General features: G+C 44.2%; 2 protein-coding genes across 4 annotated transcripts in view; one reads left to right on the top strand and one right to left on the bottom strand.

Annotated features, from left to right (window-relative positions):
- Gkn2 (gastrokine 2) overlaps nucleotides 1-24,148 on the bottom strand; it is a 46,277-nt gene that overhangs the window by 19,397 nt on the left and 2,732 nt on the right. For 2 of the 3 annotated variants that reach the window (XM_087656723.1, XM_087656721.1), the window contains exons 2-3: nucleotides 22,946-23,023; nucleotides 21,512-21,686 (exon numbers count right to left, since the gene is read on the bottom strand). The gene's annotated coding sequence lies outside the window, so the exon portion shown is untranslated. Of the gene's footprint in view, nucleotides 1-3,753; nucleotides 3,859-21,511; nucleotides 21,687-22,945; nucleotides 23,024-24,148 lie in introns of those variants that run through there. The other variant, XM_087656726.1, reaches the window with a different exon arrangement.
- Gkn1 (gastrokine 1) lies at nucleotides 9,753-15,120 on the top strand. Its single transcript, NM_198972.1, is given in 6 exon segments — nucleotides 9,753-9,802; nucleotides 11,422-11,472; nucleotides 11,559-11,696; nucleotides 13,094-13,204; nucleotides 14,079-14,220; nucleotides 14,907-15,120. Coding segments are annotated over 6 exon segments (552 nt in total). The 5' UTR covers nucleotides 9,753-9,790; the 3' UTR covers nucleotides 15,005-15,120.

Here is a 24,148-nt window from a genome sequence, read left to right as displayed (position 1 = left end):
GTGCTGACACAGAAAGGGACCTCAGGGGGCCTCCACCCTAGTAAAAGAACGAAGGCACTAACAAGAACGCTGGAGTGGGTGGAGTGGGAGAAACAGTCTTTCCCAGGGAAGAGCCTCAAGTTGGTTAGCCAATACCAAGTGTTCAACCTTGATGTCACATTCATACAAGCAACACTAGAGGAACAAACATATTTATATACTTAGAGATGTATACAATATATTATATATAATACATGTATAATAGGTATGTATATAATTGTGTGTGTGTGTGCGTGTGCACGTGTTATAGTTTGAGTAAGAATGGTCTCCATTTATATATTTAAATGCTTAGCCACCAAGGAGTGTGATACTTTGAAAGAATTAGAAGAATTAGGAGGTTTAGCTTTGTTAGAGGAAGAAAGTCACTAGGGGTGGACTTCAAGGTTTCAAAAGCCTATGCCAGGCAGGCCTACTGTGTCTCTCTGTCTGTCTCTGTCTCAATAGATAGATAGATAGATAGATAGATAGATAGATAGATAGATAGATAGATAGATAGATAGATAGATGATAGATATAGATAGATAGATAGATAGATAGATAGATAGATAGATAGATAGATAGATAGATAGATAGATAGATAGATAGATAGATAGATAGGTAGATTGGCTTGCTCCTTAGATGTAGGTCTTAGCTGCTACTCCAGCACCATACATGCCGCCATGCTCCCTACCATGAAGAGAATGGACTACACCTCTGAAAATGTCAGAAAGCCTCCAACTAAATGCTTTTTTTTTCTTAAGAGTTGTCTCTGACATGGTGTCTGCTCACAATGAGAAGAAAACAGTAACTAAGAGAGTGTGTATGCAACAACAATTAAAGAAATAGTGCATGAACTTGAAAGTGAGCAATGGGGGAGCTCATGGGAAGGGTTGAAGCAAGGAAGAGAAGGGGGAAATCATGTAAATTACATTTTAATTTAAAAACCTAAAGAGAAGAAGAGTTGAAAAGTCCAAGTGTCATCTAAAAATAGAAGAGCTGAAAGAATTATGAAGTGAGGGGTGGAGGCTGGAGGACAACCTCAAGGGCTGTTGCCCAGGCACCATTACCCACCATCTTTTTTTTTTTTTTTTTTGAGACAGCATCCCTTACTAGCCTGAAGTCTCTCCAAAGGGCTAGGCTGTCTGACCACTAAGCCCCGGGGAATCCACCTATCTTTGCCTCCCCAGTGTCAGCATTACAAGCACACACGGCCATGCCCACCTTCCTAAGTGGGTTCTGGGGATTGAATTTAGATCATTCTGCTTGCAAGATAAACACCCTGTCAACTGACCCATCTCTCAGTCCTCAGATGTCCTGTAGTTGCTGAATGAGTCGATAAACTACAGACCATTGTGTAACAGAAAAGGAAAAGGAACAACACCATAAAAAAGAATATACCATGGCAGAAGAAGCTCAAACTAGGGGAGGGGACCTAGAGAGAGGGCTCAACAGTTAACAATGGCTGCTCTTGCAGAGGACCCAGTTTGGATTCTTAGCACCCACATGGTTGTCTCACAACCATCTGTAACACCAATTCCAAGAGATCTGTTACCCTCCTCTTACCTCCAAGGATACTGCACATATATGATGCAGTCGAAACACTTATATACATAAACAATAGATAGATGATAGACAGACAGACAGATAAATAGATGATAGATATATAGATGAATTTTTTTTAAAGAATTACAACTAAATCATGCTGAGTGAAACATCTGGCAACTGTTCACAAACAATAAGTACAATTAAATCCCTGATAGGATTGGCAAAAATCAACCAAACAAACAACCTCTCACCCCCAAAACAGTGCAAAAGACCTATCTCAATTTCAATTTCTATCACCCAATGTATTATTCTAGCTATATCATGCCTACCTTTAATGAAAGACCAGAAGACATGTTAAGAGGCAAGACATGGGCTGGAGAGATAGATGGCTCAGCGGTTAAGAGTACTGACTGCTCTTCCAGAGGTCCTGGGTTTGATTCCCAGCAACCACATGGTGGCTCACAACCATCTGCAATGGGATGTTCTCTTCTGAGGTGTCTGAAGACAGCTACAGTGTACTCAAATATAAATAAAATAAATAAAATCTTAAAAAATAAAAAGAGGCAAGACACAACCAAGCCAGTCTCAGAAGAAATTATTGGAGTTATTGAGCAGGAAACTTAGAATCAGGACCATTGTCAAAACTACAGGCTGTCTGGACTCCATGGTAAGACCCTGTCTCAAAGCACAGATGAGAGAGGGTGCGTAGGAAGGGGCGGCTGTGTGGATTTTAGAGAAAGAATATTTCATTGTATTTTCAGCAGTAGAGAAGCTGCAGAGTGAGAGAAGGATCACCCTCCCTCAAGATATAATGAACCTCCAAATTTATATACCTATTGTTGAATTGTGTGTGTGTTGTAGAGTGTGAGGGGTTAGGTTATACAGTTATAAGAAAGTTCAGGTTAAGGGATGCTTTCTCTGTTTTTGTTTTGTTTTCTTAGAGTTGGGAGTGGTTTGACCACACATCAACAAGCCAACAGGAAAAGATGAACATTTGACAGGAAAGGGAAGTGATTGGATGGAGACAGCAAAGCCAGGGATGGAGACGCAGGTCTGGTAGTGATGTAAAACTATATTCCCCTGGATGAGTTGTCATGGAGACTAGCTGAAGGAGGAAACTGGCAAAGGGCACACTCAAGTCCAATGACGTCTATTACCTTGGTGCAATGACTACTGTGTAGGGAACAGATAGACTGAGAGGCCCCACCAGTCACGAAAGGAAGAGAGGCAACCTGGGCTACAGATGCTGAGGGATGTACTCTACTGATACTGTTGCAGATCTTAAGTTTCCTTTTCCTTTTCTCTTTCAGAAGAAGAAAGAGGCGGGGACTTTCTGGAAAATTATTTGGCCTGCTATAGATGTGAGGAAAGAGAGACTCATGGTATGGGCCCAATTTATTCCTAAATTTTCAATGAGTTAATCCTTTATTGAGCTCTAATCATGAGGCAGCAGGTGTAGGCTACACACCCTGAGCCGATAGGGGCCCCAGACAGCATTTGCACGTGTGTTCATCATCAAGGCAGATAAACTTTCTTCAGACTTCCCTTTATGTGGTCATGACAGCCTCCTATGATATTTGAGGGCACGTCAGGAAAGGTTGAACAAGATTGCTTCTTTTAGAGGGAACACCCATGGCCACAAACTAAATAAAATATTAATTTAGTGGGAGGAGCTGCAGCTTGTTGGAACATGGGTGTGGAGAGGAGGAAGGAGGGATGTATGGGAGGTGCTGGGCTAAAGCACAGGGCAGGATGCTGGCAAAACTTAAATGTCCCTGCTTCACCATATAGGAAACTGTAGGTTCTTGGTAAGTTGAGTAGTTCTCACCCCACTTCTCTCTCTCTCTCTCTCTCTCTCTCTCTCTCTCTCTCTCTCTCTCTCTCTCTCGACTGAAGTAGTTAAAGGTTATGAAGTTGAGTCTTGGGGTGTCTCAGATGCACTGTTGTAAGGAGGTCTCCTTAGGGCCACTGAACCTGGTTTGCACCAGTAGCCCTGTTATTACTCCACTGAGCTGTACTTGCCTCAGCCACGGGGCCTATCTGCTGGGTGGAGCTCTCTAGCCACACCAGCCCAGAGAAGCTACATCCCTGTAAGCATTGTCTCTACAGCTCTCATGAGGACGCTCCAAAGCACGAAGAGAAAGCCTGGGCTCTCAGAGTTTGGGAAAGGCTTGTTGTATTCTCACCTACCTGTGTCTCAGACAAGTCAGAAGGTCTCTAGGGACAGCGTTTTTGTTCTTATACTTCAGTATCCATTCTATGCAAGTGTCTTGCCTCTCCTCAGGACCTATCTGTGGAGCCCAGTGCATGATGGGAGTACAAGAAGCCTTTGTCACTCTCTCTCTCTCTTTCTCTCTCTCTCTCTCTCTCTCTCTCTCTCTCTCTCTCTCTCTCTCTCTCCTCTCACTGCCCCTTCCAGCTCTTTCTGTGGTTCGTGGGAAGCAAGCACAAGCGCTCATGCTTAGACATCAAGCACTTCACTGACTGCCATCTTTCCGGACCCCCCAGAGAGGTTTTACTTCTCAAACTTAAGTCTTCTCTTTCTCTCAACCATGGTAATACTTTGTTATTTAGTGTCACAGTTCCTCATGTTTGTAAGGTCCTACTCAGAAACGGTGTGTGTCTGACCTGACCCTGCACTAGAACATGGGCTCCAGAGGACTGCCCTGGTCCTGTGACACTAACGCATTTTCAGGCACATCTCAGAGTCATGTGACCTTACAACTTCAAATCTTACGTAGGGCTTTGTCCAACTAGAGCTCAGTGAGTTGCTCACCAGTGGCTTCCAACACGTGCATGCAGTTGCCAGCCTAGTAGCTCACCATGGAGCAGTAAATGGGATAGCTTTTTTAACCTGGATGGAAGGAGTTGCTTCTTATTTGAATCCAGTGGAGACTGCAGGAAAACGTCCCAGCATATGAACCCGTTTCACTAGGCAGTTTCAGGAACTAGAGACAGGGAGAGGGGTGAGTAATGGACCCTTGCTGATGGATAATTGTAAACGGAAGGTTCCCTTGAGGCTGCTCCGAGGATAGAGTCCTGCAGAAGTGAGGAAGGCAGTTCAGATGTGCACGGTCTAGTTGAGATGGAGAGAAGGAAGCCAGTGCTGACCCTGCAGAAAACGTACAGAGCCACAGTCTACTGTTCATGCAGCACGCTGGTCCTTAACTTACAGAGCCACGTCTCACTGTTCATGCAACGCTGTGGTCCTTTACTTGGTGCTCTTTGGCTGGGGAAGGCTGTGGGTCACCTGGCTCCGGCTGGGGCTCCAATGACTCTGGCACTCAGGACCTAATAGACGCTCCTCTTTCAAGGAGAGGCTCATCCTTCTAGGCCTGACAGCTAAGACTGAGTGGACATGCTTTACTCACGAGCTCTTTTACACATCATTGGTAAACTGTTTGCGTATCAATGAGCAGGGAACAGTGATGCTATTTCTGAATTTCCAAGGAGTAGTTACAGACGACATCCTCGTCACCCCGGTACCTGTTCTTCACATGGTAGTTTGTGGTTTTTCAAAATCTCTTTTCAGAATCATTCAGTACACGGCCAGCTTTGGCCAGTTTCCACAATGATTAAAAAAAAGCAAGACTATTGACCAACCTCCTCTTTATCTTTTCACAGATGATAAACTTACTCGGGAGACCTCTCCTTAGGGAATTACTTTTCCAAATCCTGTTTATAGCATTTGAACGCTGAAGGTAACAACTGATTTGAGGCTTACACCAAGGCTTCCCTCTGCAGGGACCCCAGAAGTTTTGGCGAATGCAACTGGACAAGAGGCCGTGGAGCTTGTGTTTGGAAGGTGGCAGTCCCAGGAGAAACAGCCCAAGAGGCCCTAAGAAAGACGGCTTCAACTCTGCTGTAATTTGGAAAAAATTTCTCCCCTGTGCAAAAACAACTATGTAATAAGCTTGGATCTTCTGGAATTAGGAGCTTTCTAGCAATAATTATTCAAATGTTAGTTGATGCTTCTCTGTTGCTGTTTTCTGGGTGTGTTGTTTCTGGCCAAATGGAAGGAGCAGTGAGTGCAGCCTGTCCTACAACACCAGGGCTGTGGGCACTGGAGCTTGTGTTATGGTCTTAGCAACAAGAGGGTAAACAAAGGCACAGCAGAGAGCTCATTAGCAGGGATGACAGATTTTACATAACCGCTAACTTGGGTCTGTCTCAGGATCCATCGGACTATAATATAGTCAGCTTCACAGAGAAACAATGAAGGCAAGGAGACAGCCAGAATTTCTACATGAGAGACCATGTCTTATCCAATTCATACATTACAGCACTGTCCTTTTGGCCAGAAAATATGAACAAGATAGCTACAGGCTTTGGAGTTACTAATAACTGATAGCAGGGGGAATCGCGAATACTTAAGAATGGAAATACATCTTGGTAGTAAAATTTCCACTCAAAGAGGAGGGAAAATACATACAATGAAGCCTGACTCTGTGTGAAACTCTACCCCCCTCCATGTGTGAGTGTGCTGTACATGGAATGAATCCGAATTGTTCCAAACAAAGAGAGCTTTCACTCAGCCTCACGTGGCAGGGTGTGGACTGAAATGAAGCCATGGGTGTGTGTGCTGGGTGATAGTGATGATAGGGCCTTACTTGGAGAAAGCCCAGCGTTAACCTCCATGGGCAGGGCAGACTCTATTTACCCGTGACCTGACTTACTCCACACTAACCCCAGGGTTCTAGGGTCACACTATCGCCCAAGACTCCCCCATCGTGTCACCACACACTGTCCACACTGCAGTTCTCCAGATTATACTCAAACCAGAAATGGATGGATATGATTTACTCTGTAGCCTCTAGCTTGGCCATCTCCTTTGGGCTACTCAAAGAATGCAAAGATACCTAGTAAGCACCATATGTATGTCAGTCAGTCCTATACAGGTGACAAGAAACATTGGCACATCTCCTTCCATTGAGGAGATACGAGTCACAGGAAGCATAGCTCTCAGGATGAGGAAGAACGGGCCTTGCTCCTGCTGAGGAATGTCGGCCTTAATGGAGACCAGGATGGAGGAAAGCATAAACATGCACACACGTCACACATGCACATGCAAATGCACATGCACACACGTGTCACACACACACACACACACACACACACACACACACACACATACACTCGCGCACGCACATACAAATGGTGAAACCAGACCTCCAAATGCTAGCCAAAGGAACTCCACCATACGGCAAACTACTACCTATGTGTTCTGCACCAAGACAAGCTTCCTTTATCACAGTTGGACGGTGTTTTCTGAGACCACAAGAATCCCCAAGAAGGGCCAAGTCAAGGTACCCCTAAACACACAACTTTCCCAGAGTCCTGCTTTGTCCATGGCTTGTGTTATCTAAGCCTACTTTCACCTCTGGCATCCCAACATTGGGTAACACCCTGAACCAGACTTGTATTGATTCTGATGCAGAATCTGATGCTTTCTAAAATAGAAATGTGGGAGGAGAGGGGACTTCTGGAAATGGTGGCTATACATGGTCATCCACTACTCCATAAGTGACTCCTGATAAATCCATTTTACTCCTCAGGATGAGCTTGTATGAGTCGTTCAGCTGCTGATGCCACCCCAAACAGGAGGTAGATGTTAATGCTGTGTCTCCCTGGATAGCCACACACACACAGAGGCTACAGGAAGAATGTCTCCTGGCTTTGAAGCTAGTTGATTAACAATATCGTATGAGAGTGGAATTCCTTCTCTTCTACCCATGCAGAGGTGAAAATCTAAGATAGGGAAAAGACAGGACTAGACCCAAGCCTCCCGTCTCTCAGCTCCAAACACAGGTCCAGTTGCTCCAAACACGGATTTTCAAATCCAAGGTACACCCTAGGGGCAGCATTTCCCCCAAGAAATGATTCCTTCAGAAGCTAAAGTGTGTTTGGAAAATAATGAACAAGACATGCAATGAGGTTCCATTTATGTTTAAGATGTCACAATTTGACACAGAATGATTACATAGAGGCCTTTTAACTCATTTGACATGTAGATATAAGTTATTCTTGTCCAAAAAAGAAACTCTGAATAATATCTTCAGTCTGTCTGTCTGCCTGTCTATTGTCTATCAATCTGTTACCTATCATGAGCATCAGCCGCATCAGCATTTCACAGATCCACATGCCACCTTGAGTCCTTAGTAAGGTATGACACAAAATGTGTGTGGGAATTGGCCGTCAAATCACCATCAGAGGCCAAGCCTAAAAGCAGGGCTGTCATGCCCACTCTGACCTCCACGGTGCTATTGTGGTCTCTGAAGCATGGGAAGTCCTCGCCGCAGCTCCCCACCCCCTACACCGGCGTCCTTGACCTTACGCAGTTAAAGAATGAACTTAAAATCTTTTGAGGATGAGTTCAAACAGCAGGCCATCCTTCCCCAGCACTGTCTGAATCTAGCCATACTGGCATTCTGGAAGAGATGCTGGCCGAGAGCTGAGATCAGACCCCTGCAGCCTCGTAAGCTCCAGCCCATGTAGAAGAGGAAGGTTATGGGTTTGAGGGGGTTTTCAGAGTGGGAATCTGTGGATCAGCGATTAACAGAACACAGTTTCCCTCCTTTATCAAACTTGAAGCACTGGCTTCAGTGTTAGAAGAGAACAGGGGAAAAAATTAAGTACCAGATCTCTTTCAAAATTATTTTGAGTGTTTATTCTTCCTCTCCCAGGAGAAATCTTCCCTTATTTCAATAATAATTTGAAATTTTTCATTATCTAGAGCCGCGGTTCTCAACCTGTGGGTTGTGATCCCTTTGGGGAGATCGACCAGCCCTTTCACAGGGGTTGCACATCAGTTATCCTGCATAGTAGATGTTTACATTATGATTCATGACAGTACAAAAACTAGTTATAAAGTAGGAGCAAAATAGTTTTATGGTTGGGGGTCACCACAACATAAGGAACTGTATTAAAGTGGGGTAACAGAAGACAGAGTTCCTCGATAGCACCCAGAGGCAATGAAAGAAGTTTCCATGTGAAGAAGGTCTGGTGGCCACAGAAGTGAGGAGTTTGAAGAAGACAAAAGCATTGCCAACTAACAGTCCAGGAGAAGAGCGGGGTGTAAAAGAGTGAGTTCACATGAGATGCCTTGGATGCTACGATAGTGTGGGGAAATTGGTGTGGCTGGAACGCAGGTGCCAGGCATCTCCGACACAGGCAACTGGGGGAGCAGGAAACCTCTTAGGACGTCCCATGGATGCCATTCCAATAAGCTTGAAATTTTTCATAGGGACCGCCTGTGAATGTTTCTAAGTTCCAGAAATTAGCATTTATTTATTCGCCATGTTCTAGGGGAGAACCTTGGGGGAAATGGAGGACATACATTGAAATATCAGAGGCCTGGGGTGAGGCCGGCTGGCCCTACGGCTCTGGTTAAAATCCGTCAAGGAGTGCCTTGGCCAAGGCTGGGGTGCAGAGCTGTGGGTGAGATGTAATGGCAAGAGTTAGTCACTGAATATGTAGAAGGTAAGATGATGCCACCAACGGCCCCCAGAGCTCTAACCTGGTGGCCAGTGTTACCGCTGAGAAACCCAGGAATGAATGATGGGGGACGGCTTTGGTGCCAGCCACTTATGACACAGGTGAAAGCTGCACTGGCTTCGAGGCCAGACAATTCCTCAAGGAAACATCTGGACAGGGTGCAGGGCCGGTTTCCTTCCTTGATGTTCCTCTCATAGCTAAGACCGTCGTCCCTCACCCACTGGTTTTGCTAAAAAGTTTGCAATACAACTTGAGCACGCTCAGGGTAGAAAGAGCTGGGAGAAGCTCACAGTAGGATTGGGGAAGAAACTGTTCACACATTCCCGTAGGAGCCAGTATCAGGAAGGGCAGGCGAGCACACAGGACTCATTTGTGTTTGGTTTTAGGGATTATTCCTTTCCTGAGTCTGAGCAGCAGCAACGCACAACATACCCACACCCATGGCTTCCATCGCACCAGAACTTATCACAAATCACGTTGGGGTCACTTCCTCATACCTTCCTCACGTCAGGTGATGAGTCAGAATGCCCCCTGTCTCAGTGCCCTACTGAGCAGGCAGCTAGAGGCTTCCGGGGACTCGGCTGCCACACAGATACAGGAAAGGGAGGGAGATAAGCTGTAGACTCCACCTGAGCACACCTAGCTTGAGCAAAGCTGGTCAGGTACAAATACCAGAGGGATGCACGTCCCCGAGCATGCCTGCCTGCTCCTCCACTCCACCACTGCTGCCGACATGGGGTTCACAGTAAGTCAGATCCTCCTTTCATATGCAGAACCATACAACTGGGAACCACTGTCAGGGGCGAGAGGGTTTGATTTCTATGGCACTGTGGTAATAATTCTCCTTTCTTTTCGTGGAATCATGGTGTTTACAAGCTCGACCATAGAGAAGAAGAAGAATTGCCCTGGAAGAGTCTGACACAGGCTGGTTACAGTAGAATTATCTTCCACATCACCTCTCCCAAGGCTCTCACTCAAGACGAGCAGTCTCTGGGCTCTAGAGTCTTCCTTAGCCTTGATCTCTTTCTCATTTCTGATTTCTCCTTTCTTATCCGTGATTTCCACTTTTATCAGTTCTGGGCATGTTCTGGTCAGACTGGGAGGTCGCTGTTGTCAAGACTCATCTTCAACACTCTTGGCTGCTAACTGGCCCTCCAAGAAGCAAGCGGCCCTCGGCCCTGTGCAGGCATTTCTCTGAGAAAGAGTCTGAGGGTGAAGCTAGCCCAGTTCCCTCACTGAAGTCCTAGGACACAGAGGCTCAAACAGGCTGGACATACACTATTCCAGCATACTCTCATGAATTTATGGAATCATAGATGTAAACTGTGACTTAGAAGTGTCTAGCCCAGAACAGGATGGATGGAGAGCTCCAAGCACAGGCCAGAGGGTTGCATTTCTCTTCTAGTTCTAGCTGTGAACAGGGAGTATCTTTGTCTAGGGCAATGGTTCTCAACCTTCCTAAGGCTGTGACCCTTGAATACAGTTCCTCATGTTATGGTGACCCCCAGTCATAAAATTTCTTCCACTGCTACTGCATAACTGTAATTTTGCTACCATTATGAATAGTAATGTATATATCTGATATGCAGGATACTGGATGAGACCCCTAAAAAAGAGTTGTTTCACCTCTAAAGGGGCTGTGACCCACAGGGTGAAAACTACTGGTCTAGGGCCCTTTAGTCCTCAGTAGCTGCCTCGTTCACAGGAGACAATATTGTGCTCAAAAACTCCCTCCACATCAGGCTTTTGAAGAGACAAATTTTAACTCTCTTGCACTGAAAAAAAAATAGAAACACTTAACCTACTAAGACAAGAAAAAGAGGATTCCTTCTGCTAGGTAGAAAGTGTTTCAGACAAAGGGAAAAAAAAGAAAAACCTTTTCAGGGCTTTCATTGCACTGCGCTATGCACTAATTTTACATTTTCTTCATCAGTTTTCAATGTCTGAAATTCAGTGTCAAAATTCTAAAACTGCATTTTAATATCATTACAGTAACTCAGCAATTCTAAGTTATCATTAAGTTTTTCTGCAGTTAAAAAGGTGCATGGGGGGCTGGAGAGATGGCTCAGTGGTTAAGAGCACCGGCTGCTCTTCCAGAGGTCCTGAGTTCAAATCCCAGCAACCACATGGTGGCTCACAACCATCTGTAATGCGATCTGATGCCCTCTTCTGGTGTCTAAAAACAGCTACAGTGTATTTATATAAATAAAAAATAAAACAAATCTTAAAAAGATGCATGGTGGGAGAAGAAAGCGCTGGTGGTTTGACAGCTGGGTAAAATCAGTAACTAGTTCTGATGAGCCTGGTGAGGGGAGCGGGTGCTGAAAACCATGTCACCGCCAGCCCTGGTCTCTGTGCTTTCAGGTCCTCATCGTTGGTCTGCTCGGGCTCCTCGCAGCTCCTGGCTTTGCTTACGTGAGTCTCACTTTCTCAAGTTCATTGCCAAAATGCATTTGGAGAGAAACATGATCTTACATCACTCCTTGTTTCTTGAATGTTAGACTATCAACATCAACGGTGACAGCAATGTAGACGGAAGTGGACAGCAGTCGGTGAGCATCAACGGTGTGCACAACGTGGCCAATATTGACAACAATAACGGCTGGGACTCCTGGAACAGCCTCTGGGACTATGAAAATGTACGTAATGGACACACAGGGTGAAGATATGGTGCGCCGACCGCCCATTAAAAAGCTTAAAGTGAATTCTAGCCGTTCGTGAGCATGATAGCTACCCAGTAAAGGCGCCCATTCTGCTCGAACGATTTTACTTTTTACATATAATTATCGCTAATAAATATTACACAATAGGTGGAAATTCAAACCAATGAATAGTAAGGATAAACTATGTACAAAGACAAGCACAAGCATTCTTTGGTCTTCCCTGCAGAGAGCCTCTGTGATGTAAAAGGTCCAACATTTTATGGAGACTGCATGAAATATGAATGATATTAGTTATAAGAGGAGGAGAAGCAAAGCAACACTTGGCCCCACCTGCCTATTACTACTTTCTTATTTAAACGTACTTTTAGAAAGCAAAGCCTGTCTTCCCTGCCTCCTGAAATCATTGAGGTAGACCAGGGTGTGACAGCCTGAAAAAGTTTGTCAGCAAAACACACACACATGCACACACATACACACATGCACATACACACATACACACACACATACACACAAATGCACATACACACACACGTACACACATACACACACATGCACACACACACATACACACACACACATACACACACATATACACACACATACACACACATACACACATGACACACACATACACACACATGCACACACATACACACACATGCACATACACACACAGACACACACATACACACACATACACACACATGACACACACATACACACACATGCACACACATACACACATGCACATACACACACAGACACACACATACACACACATGCACACACACACATACACGACACACACACATACACACACATGCACACACATACACACATGCACATACACACAGACACACACATACACACGCATGCACACACACATACACACACATGCACACACACATACACACACATGCACACACATACACACATGCACATACACACAGACACACACATACACACACATGCACACACACATACACACACATGCACACACACATACACACACATGCACACACATACACACATGCACATACACACACAGACACACACATACACACACATGCACACACACACATACACACACATGCACACACATGCACACACATACACACATGCACACACACACATACACACACACATGCACACACACACATACACACACACAACCTATCACACCTAGATTTATCCACCCTCTAAGAGTTTGCAGGTTATCCTTACATGTTAACCAGAGGCACAATTGCAGGACACCCAGACCCTGAGCATTCGTCCCAGCTCCTTGTGATCTTGTAGCTTGGTTCCTTCAGCTGTGACTTGTGACGAAGCTCCCAGGGAACCTGTGCCTCACCGCTCTCTGTCTTCTTTAATAGAGTTTTGCTGCAACGAGACTCTTTGCCAAGAAATCATGCATTGTGCACAAAATGAATAAGGACGCCATGCCCTCCCTTCAGGACCTCGATACACTGGTCAAGCAGCAAAAGGTAAAGGCGAGCCCTTTCTTTGGAGTGACAGGAAGTCTTACAGCCCCACCCACTCCCTCTGTGGTGGAGCATACCGGCATGTTTGTCCTGGTAAATAGCACAAAGGTGTAACAAATGTGAGGTGCTTGCTTGAATGGGGGTGGTTTCCACTGTATCCGATGCTGTGGCCCATATCTGCCTCAGCAGCGTCCAATAAAGGGCTGACTACCTTGAGTGTCAGAGACCCAAAAGTCTGCACATCTCAGTGCAAGCCCTCTATACTTCAAGGACACACTCCTACAGTAGTTGGGGTTATCAGAACTAGAAAACATATAGACTGGATTTTCAGATAAAAAGAAATCCTTTTTAAAGTCTAAGTATGTCCTATACAATGTTTCAGATACTCGATACTTAAAAAAAAAAAAAAAAAAAAGACTTGTTGCTTGAAAACCAAATGTAACCAAGTGTCCTGTATCCATTGTCAACGTAGCTATAGTAAATGGAAAGAGGGAATCCACGGTTTTCACAGCCAGATGCCTGAGTTACTCTTCTGCGTGAGAAACTGGTTCCTATAACAAGCAAGCTGGTGAATATATATAAGCCCCGTCTTGGAAGTTATCACATAATACTACCTAAGGATCTAAGAGAGCAAAAAGTGCTTCAAATTTCAGAATAAGTTTTGCTTCAGACTTCTGTAAACAACTACAATTTTAAACTATCTAAGTCTCTCCAGACACTTAGAAATGCCAAGACACTCAAAGCTAGAATTGTCTCTTCACCTTAGTTAGAAACAAAATGGCCACCAAGAATTGCCCTTGCCTCTCTCTTCAGATCAGTAAAGCCCTGGGCTCAGTGCTCATTCACTTTCTTTCTTTCCCTTCACTCTCAACTTCAGGGTAAAGGGCCTGAGGGAGCATCTCCCAAGGACTTGATGTACTCCATCAACCCTACCAGAGTGGAGGACGTGAATACATTCGGGCCGAAGATTGCTAGCATGTGCCGGGGCATCCCTACCTATGTGGCTGAGGAGATTCCAGGTATGTACCCCAAGACACTGTATACCCCAACGCAGGAATGGTAGAGCTATTAGACACTCTAAAGTGTGATCGCAGATGGACCCATCACATGACATTACATAGCAGACACTTGATTCATGCTCGCTCCTCGTCAGACAGTTGTCCATGCCTCGAAAGTATTAGGTCACAAACTCCTCACAGAAATCTTAGTAGAATCCACAGGTTCTGCTATTAGTCTTACTTTTTGGAAACTGAGACACAGAGAAAGTTCATAAAGCCCTTGTCTGGCTCAGGTGCTATGTCTTTAACTTTATAGCAGACTGTCTCTTTGGATGGGATCTAGAGTAAACTCCAAATGTGTTCAAAGGAAGTGTGAGAAGCAGGGGTGGCCAAATGAAAGGGGAGCGCCAATGGAATCTGCTGACTTTCTGTAGAGCTTAACTCCTTGGCACTCAAAGAACAGTATCAACAGGGTATGAGCCTGAGAACCTAATCTAACAGCAAGTTTTCAAATCTCTGAAGTGAAAGGAGAGAGAGCGCGAGAGAAAAACAAAGTTAGAAACAGTAAGAGACAGAGAGACAGAGACGAAAAGACGGAATAGAGAAAGATTTTGAAATTAGTGTACAGTTTAGAAATGAAAGGACACTCTCCTGTCCCTGCAGAGTCCCAGGACAGTCACTGACCCAGACTTCTTTTCTTTTCACAGGACCAAACCAGCCTTTGTACTCAAAGAAGTGCTACACAGCTAACATACTCTGGATTCTGCGCATGTCCTTCTGTGAAACATCAGTGGAAACATACTAGAAGTCACAGAAAGACAAAATGTGGGCTCTGACCATTGCAATACCTAATTATGAGAATGTTCTCGGAGAGTTATGATTAGCTTCTTTAAGGTTCAATAAACCCACCTGGCAGCACAAACAGTTTGTAATGACATCACTCAGGGTTTCTATGGGAGTGCAATGTGACATACGTTAGATCCACCTGTCAGCCTGTATTCAAGATCTCGCCCCTATAAAGGACCCCTTCAGAGGCCTCAGATGCTACAAATCACAGCCTGGGGATGGGCTCAGATAGGTCTCTGCTGTCTTGCTGTATTTAGGGTCAGCAAGTTTAAAAAAAAACACTCAAAGTGCAAGGAGAGTTTCCTCCAAGGACCCAGAAGTGTCTATAATAACCCAAGGAAGAGACACTGGTAATGAAAGACTAGAGCACAATCCCGTCGATACTGAGAACCTCAGATTGCCTCTCTCTTCCCAGAACTGTACATTCCCTTTCTGTAAACTCTGTTTCTCTCTTTCCTCTGAAGACACTTTTCTTATCATAGGACATGATAACTAGATCAGAAAGCCAGCCTCATTCTCCACATTTGTATGTCTTCCCAGTTCAAGTTGAATGGTACTTCTATATTCCCTTGACCATATTTGATTCAATAGTCTACAGGTACATTCCATGACAGAGCAAGAGTGAGATCACGTGGCACCCAAGCACATGGGTCTCCACTGAAGGAGAAAGATCTGAAAGGAAGCAGACTCCCGACATTTGTGTATTGAAACAGGAGCCAGCACTTCGTTTTAAAAGCTGCTCCTATATGTTGCTCAGTTCCTAGAATCATCAGAGAATTCTCGCTCCATTATTTTATGTTTACCTGAGCTGTTACTATGTAAACCTAACAAACTGAGCAAAACGTCGATTCCCATCACTTAGACAGTGATCCATACCCGTCATTTAGACAGTGATCTATAATTGGTCACTTAGACAGTGATCTACACTGGCCAGTGCCTACCAGAAGGAGACTATCATAGTTATCTTCATTATATTGCAATTTCATCACTTTTTGCAAATTAGTGTTATTTCTGAAATATTCTGAAGCCCCCAAAGGCAAAACATTATCTGAGATCCATTAATGATCACAGTGGTAGGGGGTTAGAGAGATGGCTCAGTGGTTAAGACCACTTGCTACTCTCCCAGAGAACCCAGGCAGGCCCAATTCTCAGTGCCCACATAGCAGCTCACAACCATCCCTAACTCAGGTTCCAGGAGATCCAAAATCTTCTTCTGACCTCTACACATACTAGACATACACATGGCGCACCGACATTCATACAGGCAAAACACCCATACACAATAAACATAAATAGGAATTTTCAACAAGGGGAAATATACAATATTAAAGTAAAAGTAAAGATATTCACTAATATCACAAATTACTAAAATGAGAAACAAATACACAATGCTAAGGGATCAGAGATCCTAGCTTAGCTCTACTTATGATAGCCTAGTTTAGTTAGCCTAGTTAGTATGAGCCCAGGATTTCTCCTCACACAAATTTATTCAATTCCATTCACTGGGACCGAAGATGTAGATTTCTGGAAGACAAAGGAGTGATCTGTGACAACTTCACAAACTAAGCCTTAGATAACATCTATGTCCTTCATGGTTATTGTGAGGAACATCAAAGGCCAGAGTTTTAGGACAGACACGCGCGCGTGCACACACACACACACACACACACACACGCACACACACGCATGCACACACGCACACACACACACCCATCTATGCCTGCCAAGAGCCTCTGATTCCTTTAGCTAACCACACAGGGAAGCCAAATCAACAATGCTGCCTTTCATGCTCCAGGAAATCAAATGGCTTCTCCCTCCTCATTTAATTCATCCCGAAAAAATTGCTCAAGAAATAGTGAAATTCAGCCCAGACTTCTCTCCAGCAATTTGCTAAAAATCTTCTATAGAAAAATACAGAGAGGGGACTTCACACAGAGAACCTGTCCCTTCCTGAGTCCTCCCCACCAGGTCTCTATGAGCAGTGTCAGAGCTTGGGCACAGAAGGCATAGCCCGTCTCCTATAGTACCCACTGCAGATAGTATGAACTGATACGTTAAGCAAAGCTGGAGTCAAAAACTGGTTTCTAAGTACATTAGCTAACTACTCAGGACCAGACCGTATCAACAACATCAGTCAACTATTAAAGCCATCTGTATTAACACCATCCTGGGCTCTCAGCAGCATTCGAGAGCAAGCATTTTCTACTGGGCTGTGGTAGCTAGCCAGCAGCTGCCAGACTGAAACTGGGGGTAGCTGAACTTCTCTATGTCAAACCACAAGTCCTGCTGGCTCTGTTTTCTTCCAGGAGCCTCACTCTGGGCTCCAGATAGAGGAGATATCACACTCCAGAGAGAAACCTTGCTTAGGGTAAGGACAGGGAGCACTGTCAACCTTCCAATCACATCTCAAATCCCTGTTTACATCACATCTACCATCCGGTGAGCTAAAGTAGAGATGCAGGGAAGAGACTCTCTGTGCCCTTCTCAGGTGAGGGGCACTGAACAGTCTGCTCAAAGCTTGTCACTGGAAGAGATGGTGAGTGGACCGCATCTGTGTACTCAGAATCTCACTAAAACCAAAGTAGGGAGAGTAAAAGCAATAAAACTCATACACACACACGCACACGCACATGCACACGCACACACACACACACACACACACAAAATGAGGTGAGAGGAAAGGGTTCGTTTGGCTTACACTTCCAGGTCAAAGGTTAACACTGAGGGAAATCAGGGCAGGAAGTCAAGCAGAAACCGTAAGGGCTGCTTCCTGGATTGCTCAGGCTCATGCTTAGTTGGCGTTCTTAGACAGTTCAGGGACCACCTGCCTAGAGAACAGTGCTACCCGCAGTAGGCCAGACCTTCCTAAATCAATTAACAAGTCAGTGCCCCACAGACCAACCTGATACAGGCAATCACTTAGTTAAGGATCCCTGCTCAGGTCATTCTGGGTTGTGGCAAGATGGTATTTAAACCAACGATTACACCACCTTTACCTGAGGCCACATGTTGGTTTAAATTTTGCTGAAGTGTTGGCTTCTCTCTCACAGGTCACTATATTTTAGGAATGTATAACAGTCACCAAAGAATTTCTAGTTGCTTAATCTCATGAAGATGTTTCAGTGCTCTGCGTCTTTGTTCCAACTGGAGTGCGTGGCTGTTCTCTCTTAGAAATGCCACGTTCTTTAAAAACATTGCTGTTCTCCAAGGTTCCTCACTAGGCCTCTAACTTTGTTGTTGTTGTTCGATTGATTGTTTACCTCTTTTTCAATGCCCAGGGAGGCATCTAAGCACACATAGCTCCAGTTCCCACAAGTCATGGCTTCCAAAGCTCTTCTGTCCACACGTTGCCTCCGAATGTAAAATGCACACAGCTATTTTCCGCATTATAATTCTATAACTAAATAGAAAGCGGTGGCATTGGGTAACAGGGAAGGAAAATATACCAGAAACTGTAGAGAAAATGTTTCTGAAGTTACATCTCAGAGCAAGGTCAAGTCATCCAACGAGGGAGGCACAGCAATCCTGCAGTTCATATGACTAGACTGGAGAGCAAGGAAGACTAGAAGATGTAATTGGAACAATTCTATGTTGGGAAAACATGATTTATGGAGAACTATCAACATGTGGGAAAGCATTCCAAAAATATCCACTGTGGATGCCTAGAGCGCCACTGCTTTGCTGGGCTTGAGTGTTTTTCTTCCCTTCCTCTGTTTCCCACAGTTCCTGAATTGAGTGCACGGTCAATAGCTGTGTTGTAAACGGACCCCATTACTTAGGAAGTATGCAATGAATTCCCATGATGCTTCTGCATTGTAAGTTTCTGTCCAAACATTAAATTATGGCTCCTCCTTATCTACCACCCAAGAATTTCCTTCTGCCTTGGGGCAGTTTTCTGACTGTGGGTCTTTATTTCTTCCTTATTGGCTCTTGGATTTGTAATAATTCCACTGAGTGTCTCATCTATTTCAACCCAAAGATAATAATTCCCTTTGGCTTTCTTTATATGTTTACTCACTGACTCCACTGTTTTCTTTGGGCATAAGGAACAATTTAAAGGCCCAAACTTACAACATGGTTAAGATTTCACAGCAATCACCCGTGATGAGAAATACCATGGGGAAGAGAACAGAGCTTGCGATCGCAGCGCCCTTCGTGCCTGGAGTTTTCTATTTGACAGGTGCACCAAGTGGCTTCAGAATTGGTTCCTACTCAGGAAACCTGCTGACCCTCATGCTTCATAGGTGACAAGTGGTTTCTTGGCTTTTACTTTGGCCACAAGAAAGACAAACACATCAAGTATGAGGGTCCAGGATGAGCCAGTCTCTCAGATACCCATCTTGGTTGGGCACATATTTACTTATCTACTCAGGCTCAGAGCAAATACATCAGAGAAATGCAAATTTCATTAGCTATAGCTCCATTCACACACCACCGTGCTCTGGGTCCTAATGGGTTAGGAGTGGGGATGAGCATCCTGGATCTCTCATTCAAGCTAGAGGCAGTTTATATAGCCCATAATTTAGTCTTATCTTCATGGGCTACTTCATGATCACTCTTAGGTCTCTTACTGAAAGGGAGTTCACAAGAACAGAAAGAAACAGTTGTGTTTTCTTAGATCATTCACCTCCAAACAAGTTGTCCTAGTGAATGGGTTGCCAAGGACGTTATTATTCTTTTGGACTTGTCATGAGGTGGAAAGGACATGTTGAGTTTTCTCTCAAAGATAAGATAAACATCATGTGTGCTAATACTGGCTATACATTTCTATCTCCCAATAATCTCTATGGAAATCTAAGCTAAGTCACCTACTCCCCCATTCAAAGCACAGGGACTTCCACATAAATACATATGTTGTTACTTTTTTCTCAATTCTTATAACAAAAAATACTGAGAAAGCAGCCCGAGAAAGGAACGAATGTCTCCTGTGTCTCTCAGTTGGAGGATACAGTCATCATGGTGGAGAAGAGTTGGAGGCTGGGCTGAGGGCAGCTGCTCACTTCCATCAGGAAGCACAGAGATAAACGCTGGTGCCCAGTGGGCTTTCCAGCTCCTTTCTCCCCCTTTTGTTTAGTCTCAGCCCCCAGCCTATGTTTGGGTTGGGACTTTTCTCTTCAGTTAACTCTCTAGAAACCCTCACAGTCATCCCCAAATGTTTGTCTCCCAGGTGCCTCCAAATCTAGTCAAGTTGATCATGAAGATGAGTTATCACAGTAGATACCTGAAAGGTATTTAATCAATGAACAAATTAATAAGAATGAATAGTAAGTATACTTATTATCATAATATTTTATTGACTTTTTGAGAAATTCATATATGCATACAATATATTTTGATTATATGACCCCTCACTCCTTCCCCTAACTCCTAATCTGTGCTTTTAAAATGGATCTAGATATCTCAAAAACCAGTAAGGGCCAGCAGAGATGGTTCAGTGGATAAAAGCACTTGCCAAGCAAGCTTGGGGACCTGAACTGGATATTATAACTCACAAAAGGGTGAGAGAACAGACATTAAAAAGTTGTTCTCTGACCTTTCTTATATATGCATATTCCTCACTACCATAACACACGCACACACACCCCAATCCACATATACACACCCCACATTCACATATACACACACCACATCCACATTCTATTCATATACCATGCATATACACACACATACCATACACATATACAAATACCACAGAGAGAGAAATAATAATAATGATAATAATAATAACAATAATAATTAAGAAACAGAGGAGCATCTCTAGTTATAGAATGCACTCAGACATCTCACTAGAGCTCAGCTATTGGACATTTTTGGCTGTAGAAATTGGACTTTCGCCACTGGCTTACTGATAGTCTGTCCATTTGTTTCCTACACGCATCCTAGGAAACCACCAATTCCTAGTCCTTCCTGTGTAAGCCAAAGTCTTCATCTTTGCCTTTTTACAAGTTGATAATATGAATAGCCTATACACTAAGTGAGCTTTGATTTACTGTTAGAAAAATCACATGATCTGCAAGTGATTCTCCTAAACACATTCTTACTCCCAGAAGAAATTCAAGTGCAATTTTCCAGAGTCTCCCAGCAGCAATCCAATCCCAAGCCCAGTGAGAGCTCCCCGGGGCCGTCTTGCACACCTGCTGAACATCTTGGCCATGTAGTTAATATTGTCATTCTCTATTATGAAGTTGGAAATTGTGCCAAGGGTGGATGAAGGAACTTCCACAGTCAACCAATTAGCACAAGCAGAACTTGCCCTTCCCTGACAGCTTAGTTTGAGACTCTGTTATTAACTCGCAGGTCACTCTGACCAGTCAGTGTTGAAGAAGGAACATTAATTCTGCATGTTTTGATAGCTTTCATCAGGGAAGAAGAGACCATCAGACAAGGAAAGAAGCAAAATAGGCCATCACTATTTGTGTCCCTTAAATCCTTACATCCATTTCTAGTGTTCTACAGATATTTGTACCTTGAAGATGATCTTGGAGTTGTTCCACAGTGCACAAGCATCCTTCACAGGACCCATCCACACATGCACCACATGCCCACACTCAGAGGGCCACTTGCTTGCGCTTTAGACAGTGATGTAATGCGGCCCCTCACGTCTGACGCCATGATGGAAGTGAACTCAGACCTTGGAATACCTGCAAAGACGAGAACAGAGACCTGATCCATCCAAGTCCACGTTCTGGAAAAGTCTCTAAATGTACTAACCTTGCCCTTTGGCTTCTGCAGTCTGTTTTTGGCTAACTGTTCTTCTGACTGAGGTGTGTGAATGGAGGATGTGGTTTTCTGTGCTTAAAAGCTCACCCTGAACTAAGCCACTACCTAAAGACTGTACATGGACTGACCCTGGACTCTGACCCCATAGGTAGCAATGAATATCCTAGTAAGAGCACCAGTGGAAGGGGAAGCCCTGGGTCCTGCTAAGACTGAACCCCCAGTGAACTAGACTATGGGGGGAGGGCGGTAATGGGGGGAGGATGGGGAGGGGAACACCAATATAGAAGGGGAGGGGGAGGGGTTAGGGGGATGTTGGCCCGGAAACAGGGCAAGGGAATAACATTCGAAATGTAAATAAGAAATACTCAAGTTAATAATAATAATTAAAAAAAAAGCTCACCCTGAGAAAGTCTTAGGACTACGCTGAGGTCCTGAATACACAGTACAGTTACCAGCAGGACAATTAAAGACCTCCTAAAGGCTTGAACCCATGTCCAAGTAGTCTTCTCTTGTAGATACCCCAACAGCAGTGGACATCGAAAGGGCCAAAACAATTTTGGGCCTGACAGATCTGGAGAGGTTTTCCCTGTCATCATCAGTTGTGAGCTGGTCTACAGCTTGTGAGAATGACTCTTACCTATGCCAGAGTTGAACAGAATTAGCGCTGAACTGACCCGGTCTGTGATTGGCTCTGTGTTGGCTTATCTAAGATGGCTATCTATTGTGTATATGTGAGCTCCAGGCTGCTCAGAACCCCAGACTGTACTGACCCATTTCAGTTTTTGAGTTTCATTGGCCTAGTCTCTGTTCCTTGTGAAATGAATCCTGGCAAAGACCAGAGAAGGAGTTCTTCAGGAGGTTGGGTCAATAGTGATGGCTAATATTACAGGATTCAGAATTGCCTGGTATTTAAACCTCTGACCGTACCTGTGAGAGAGGTTTTTTTTTTAAGAGAATTTTTTTAAATTATCTTATTTATTTTAAGTACACTGTAGCCATCTTCAGACACACCAGAAAAGGGCATCAGATCTCATTACAGATGGTTGTGAACCACCATGTGGTTGCTGGGATTTCAACTCGGGACCTCTGGAAGAGCAGTCCATGCTCTTAACCACTGAGCCATCACTCCAGCCCGGGAGTTTTTTTTTTATATTAGATTAGTTGAAGTAGGAAGGCTTACCTTGACAGTAGGTAATAACATTCCACAGGCTGGGGCTCCAGCTGAGTTCTGGGATTCATTGCCTTCTCCTTCCTGACCCTAGAAATAATGTGATCAGCTGTCTTGAGTTCTTGCTACCATCAGAGGCAGTATCCCTTCCCATTTAAAGATCCCCTTATTGCTTTTTTTGGTCCCAGTGATGAGAAAACTAAGATTAATCTAGACAGTAGCTATAGCAGAGCTAGCTTGTGGCTGGATTAAGTAGGATCTGGTTTGGACTTATAATTGACCCATCTACAACATGAGCTTATTCTTTGGAGGGCTCTGGATTGATTAGTCAGAGTTGGGTGATATTCCACAGTTAGTGGGTTTTGTCTCTGCATTGCAAGGGCTGCTAACAGGGCTTTTGGGCTGGTGCATTGGATTGAACCAAGAGCTATTTTGTATCTAACTTCCTTGAAGCTAGACTCAGCTTGGCTTTGGGGGATGGTGGTGGTATTAATGTTCCTGGGTTGAACAGCTCTGACCATTTCTGGACTGAAGTTGTAGATTGTCAGGCCTCTGGGATTCCTCATGACGCCTTCCTGGTGACTGCTCCCAAGCCTGGGCTTTGCTTGATCACTAGTACTTTTGTTTATCCCACCACCAAAGCCAATATGGCTCAGATTTTTCAGAAATTCTGTTGTTCCAGATGATAAATTGCTTCTGATAAATATTCTCCTGGCCTTTTTACACACACAGTGTGTGGTCCAGGGACTAGTGAGAACCTACAAATAGTGGACTTATTCAATTGACATGAAATGTGACACAAATGTGTTAGATTTGTCCACATTGTTGGCAGCTGTTTATAAGAGAAACAATTTAAGTTTTATTCTGTCTGTACTTGTCTGCAGCCCTTTTTAGAGCCTTTGTCAATAACTCAAGTAGCATGTTGATGCCCAACGAGATTCCAGGAGGATTAGATAGCAGCTCGAGAGAGTAATGCAGAACCTAGCAGGTGTCTGACAGCTTGGCACATGGATCATGGGAGGGAGGGGGTCCACAGGGAGTGCATCAGTAAGAAGCTGCTACTCCCAGTCTAGAGCAATTTCTCTAATCTCTTGAAAGACAGAGACTAGAGATTTCTGGAATTCTTAAGTACTTTTCCTATGGAAGATAAAACATCTGAATAGTCAAAAACTACCTCCTTGTTTCTTATCACCTGGAAAGGAAGGGGTTCACTTC

The sequence above is a fragment of the Rattus norvegicus genome, chromosome 4 (genome assembly GCF_021556685.1).
Source record: "Rattus norvegicus strain SHRSP/BbbUtx chromosome 4, alternate assembly SHRSP_T2T, whole genome shotgun sequence".
Classification (NCBI taxonomy): domain Eukaryota; kingdom Metazoa; phylum Chordata; class Mammalia; order Rodentia; family Muridae; genus Rattus; species Rattus norvegicus.
The sequence above is the reverse complement of the archived record's forward strand: the minus strand, read 5'-3'. Positions and strand labels throughout refer to the sequence as shown.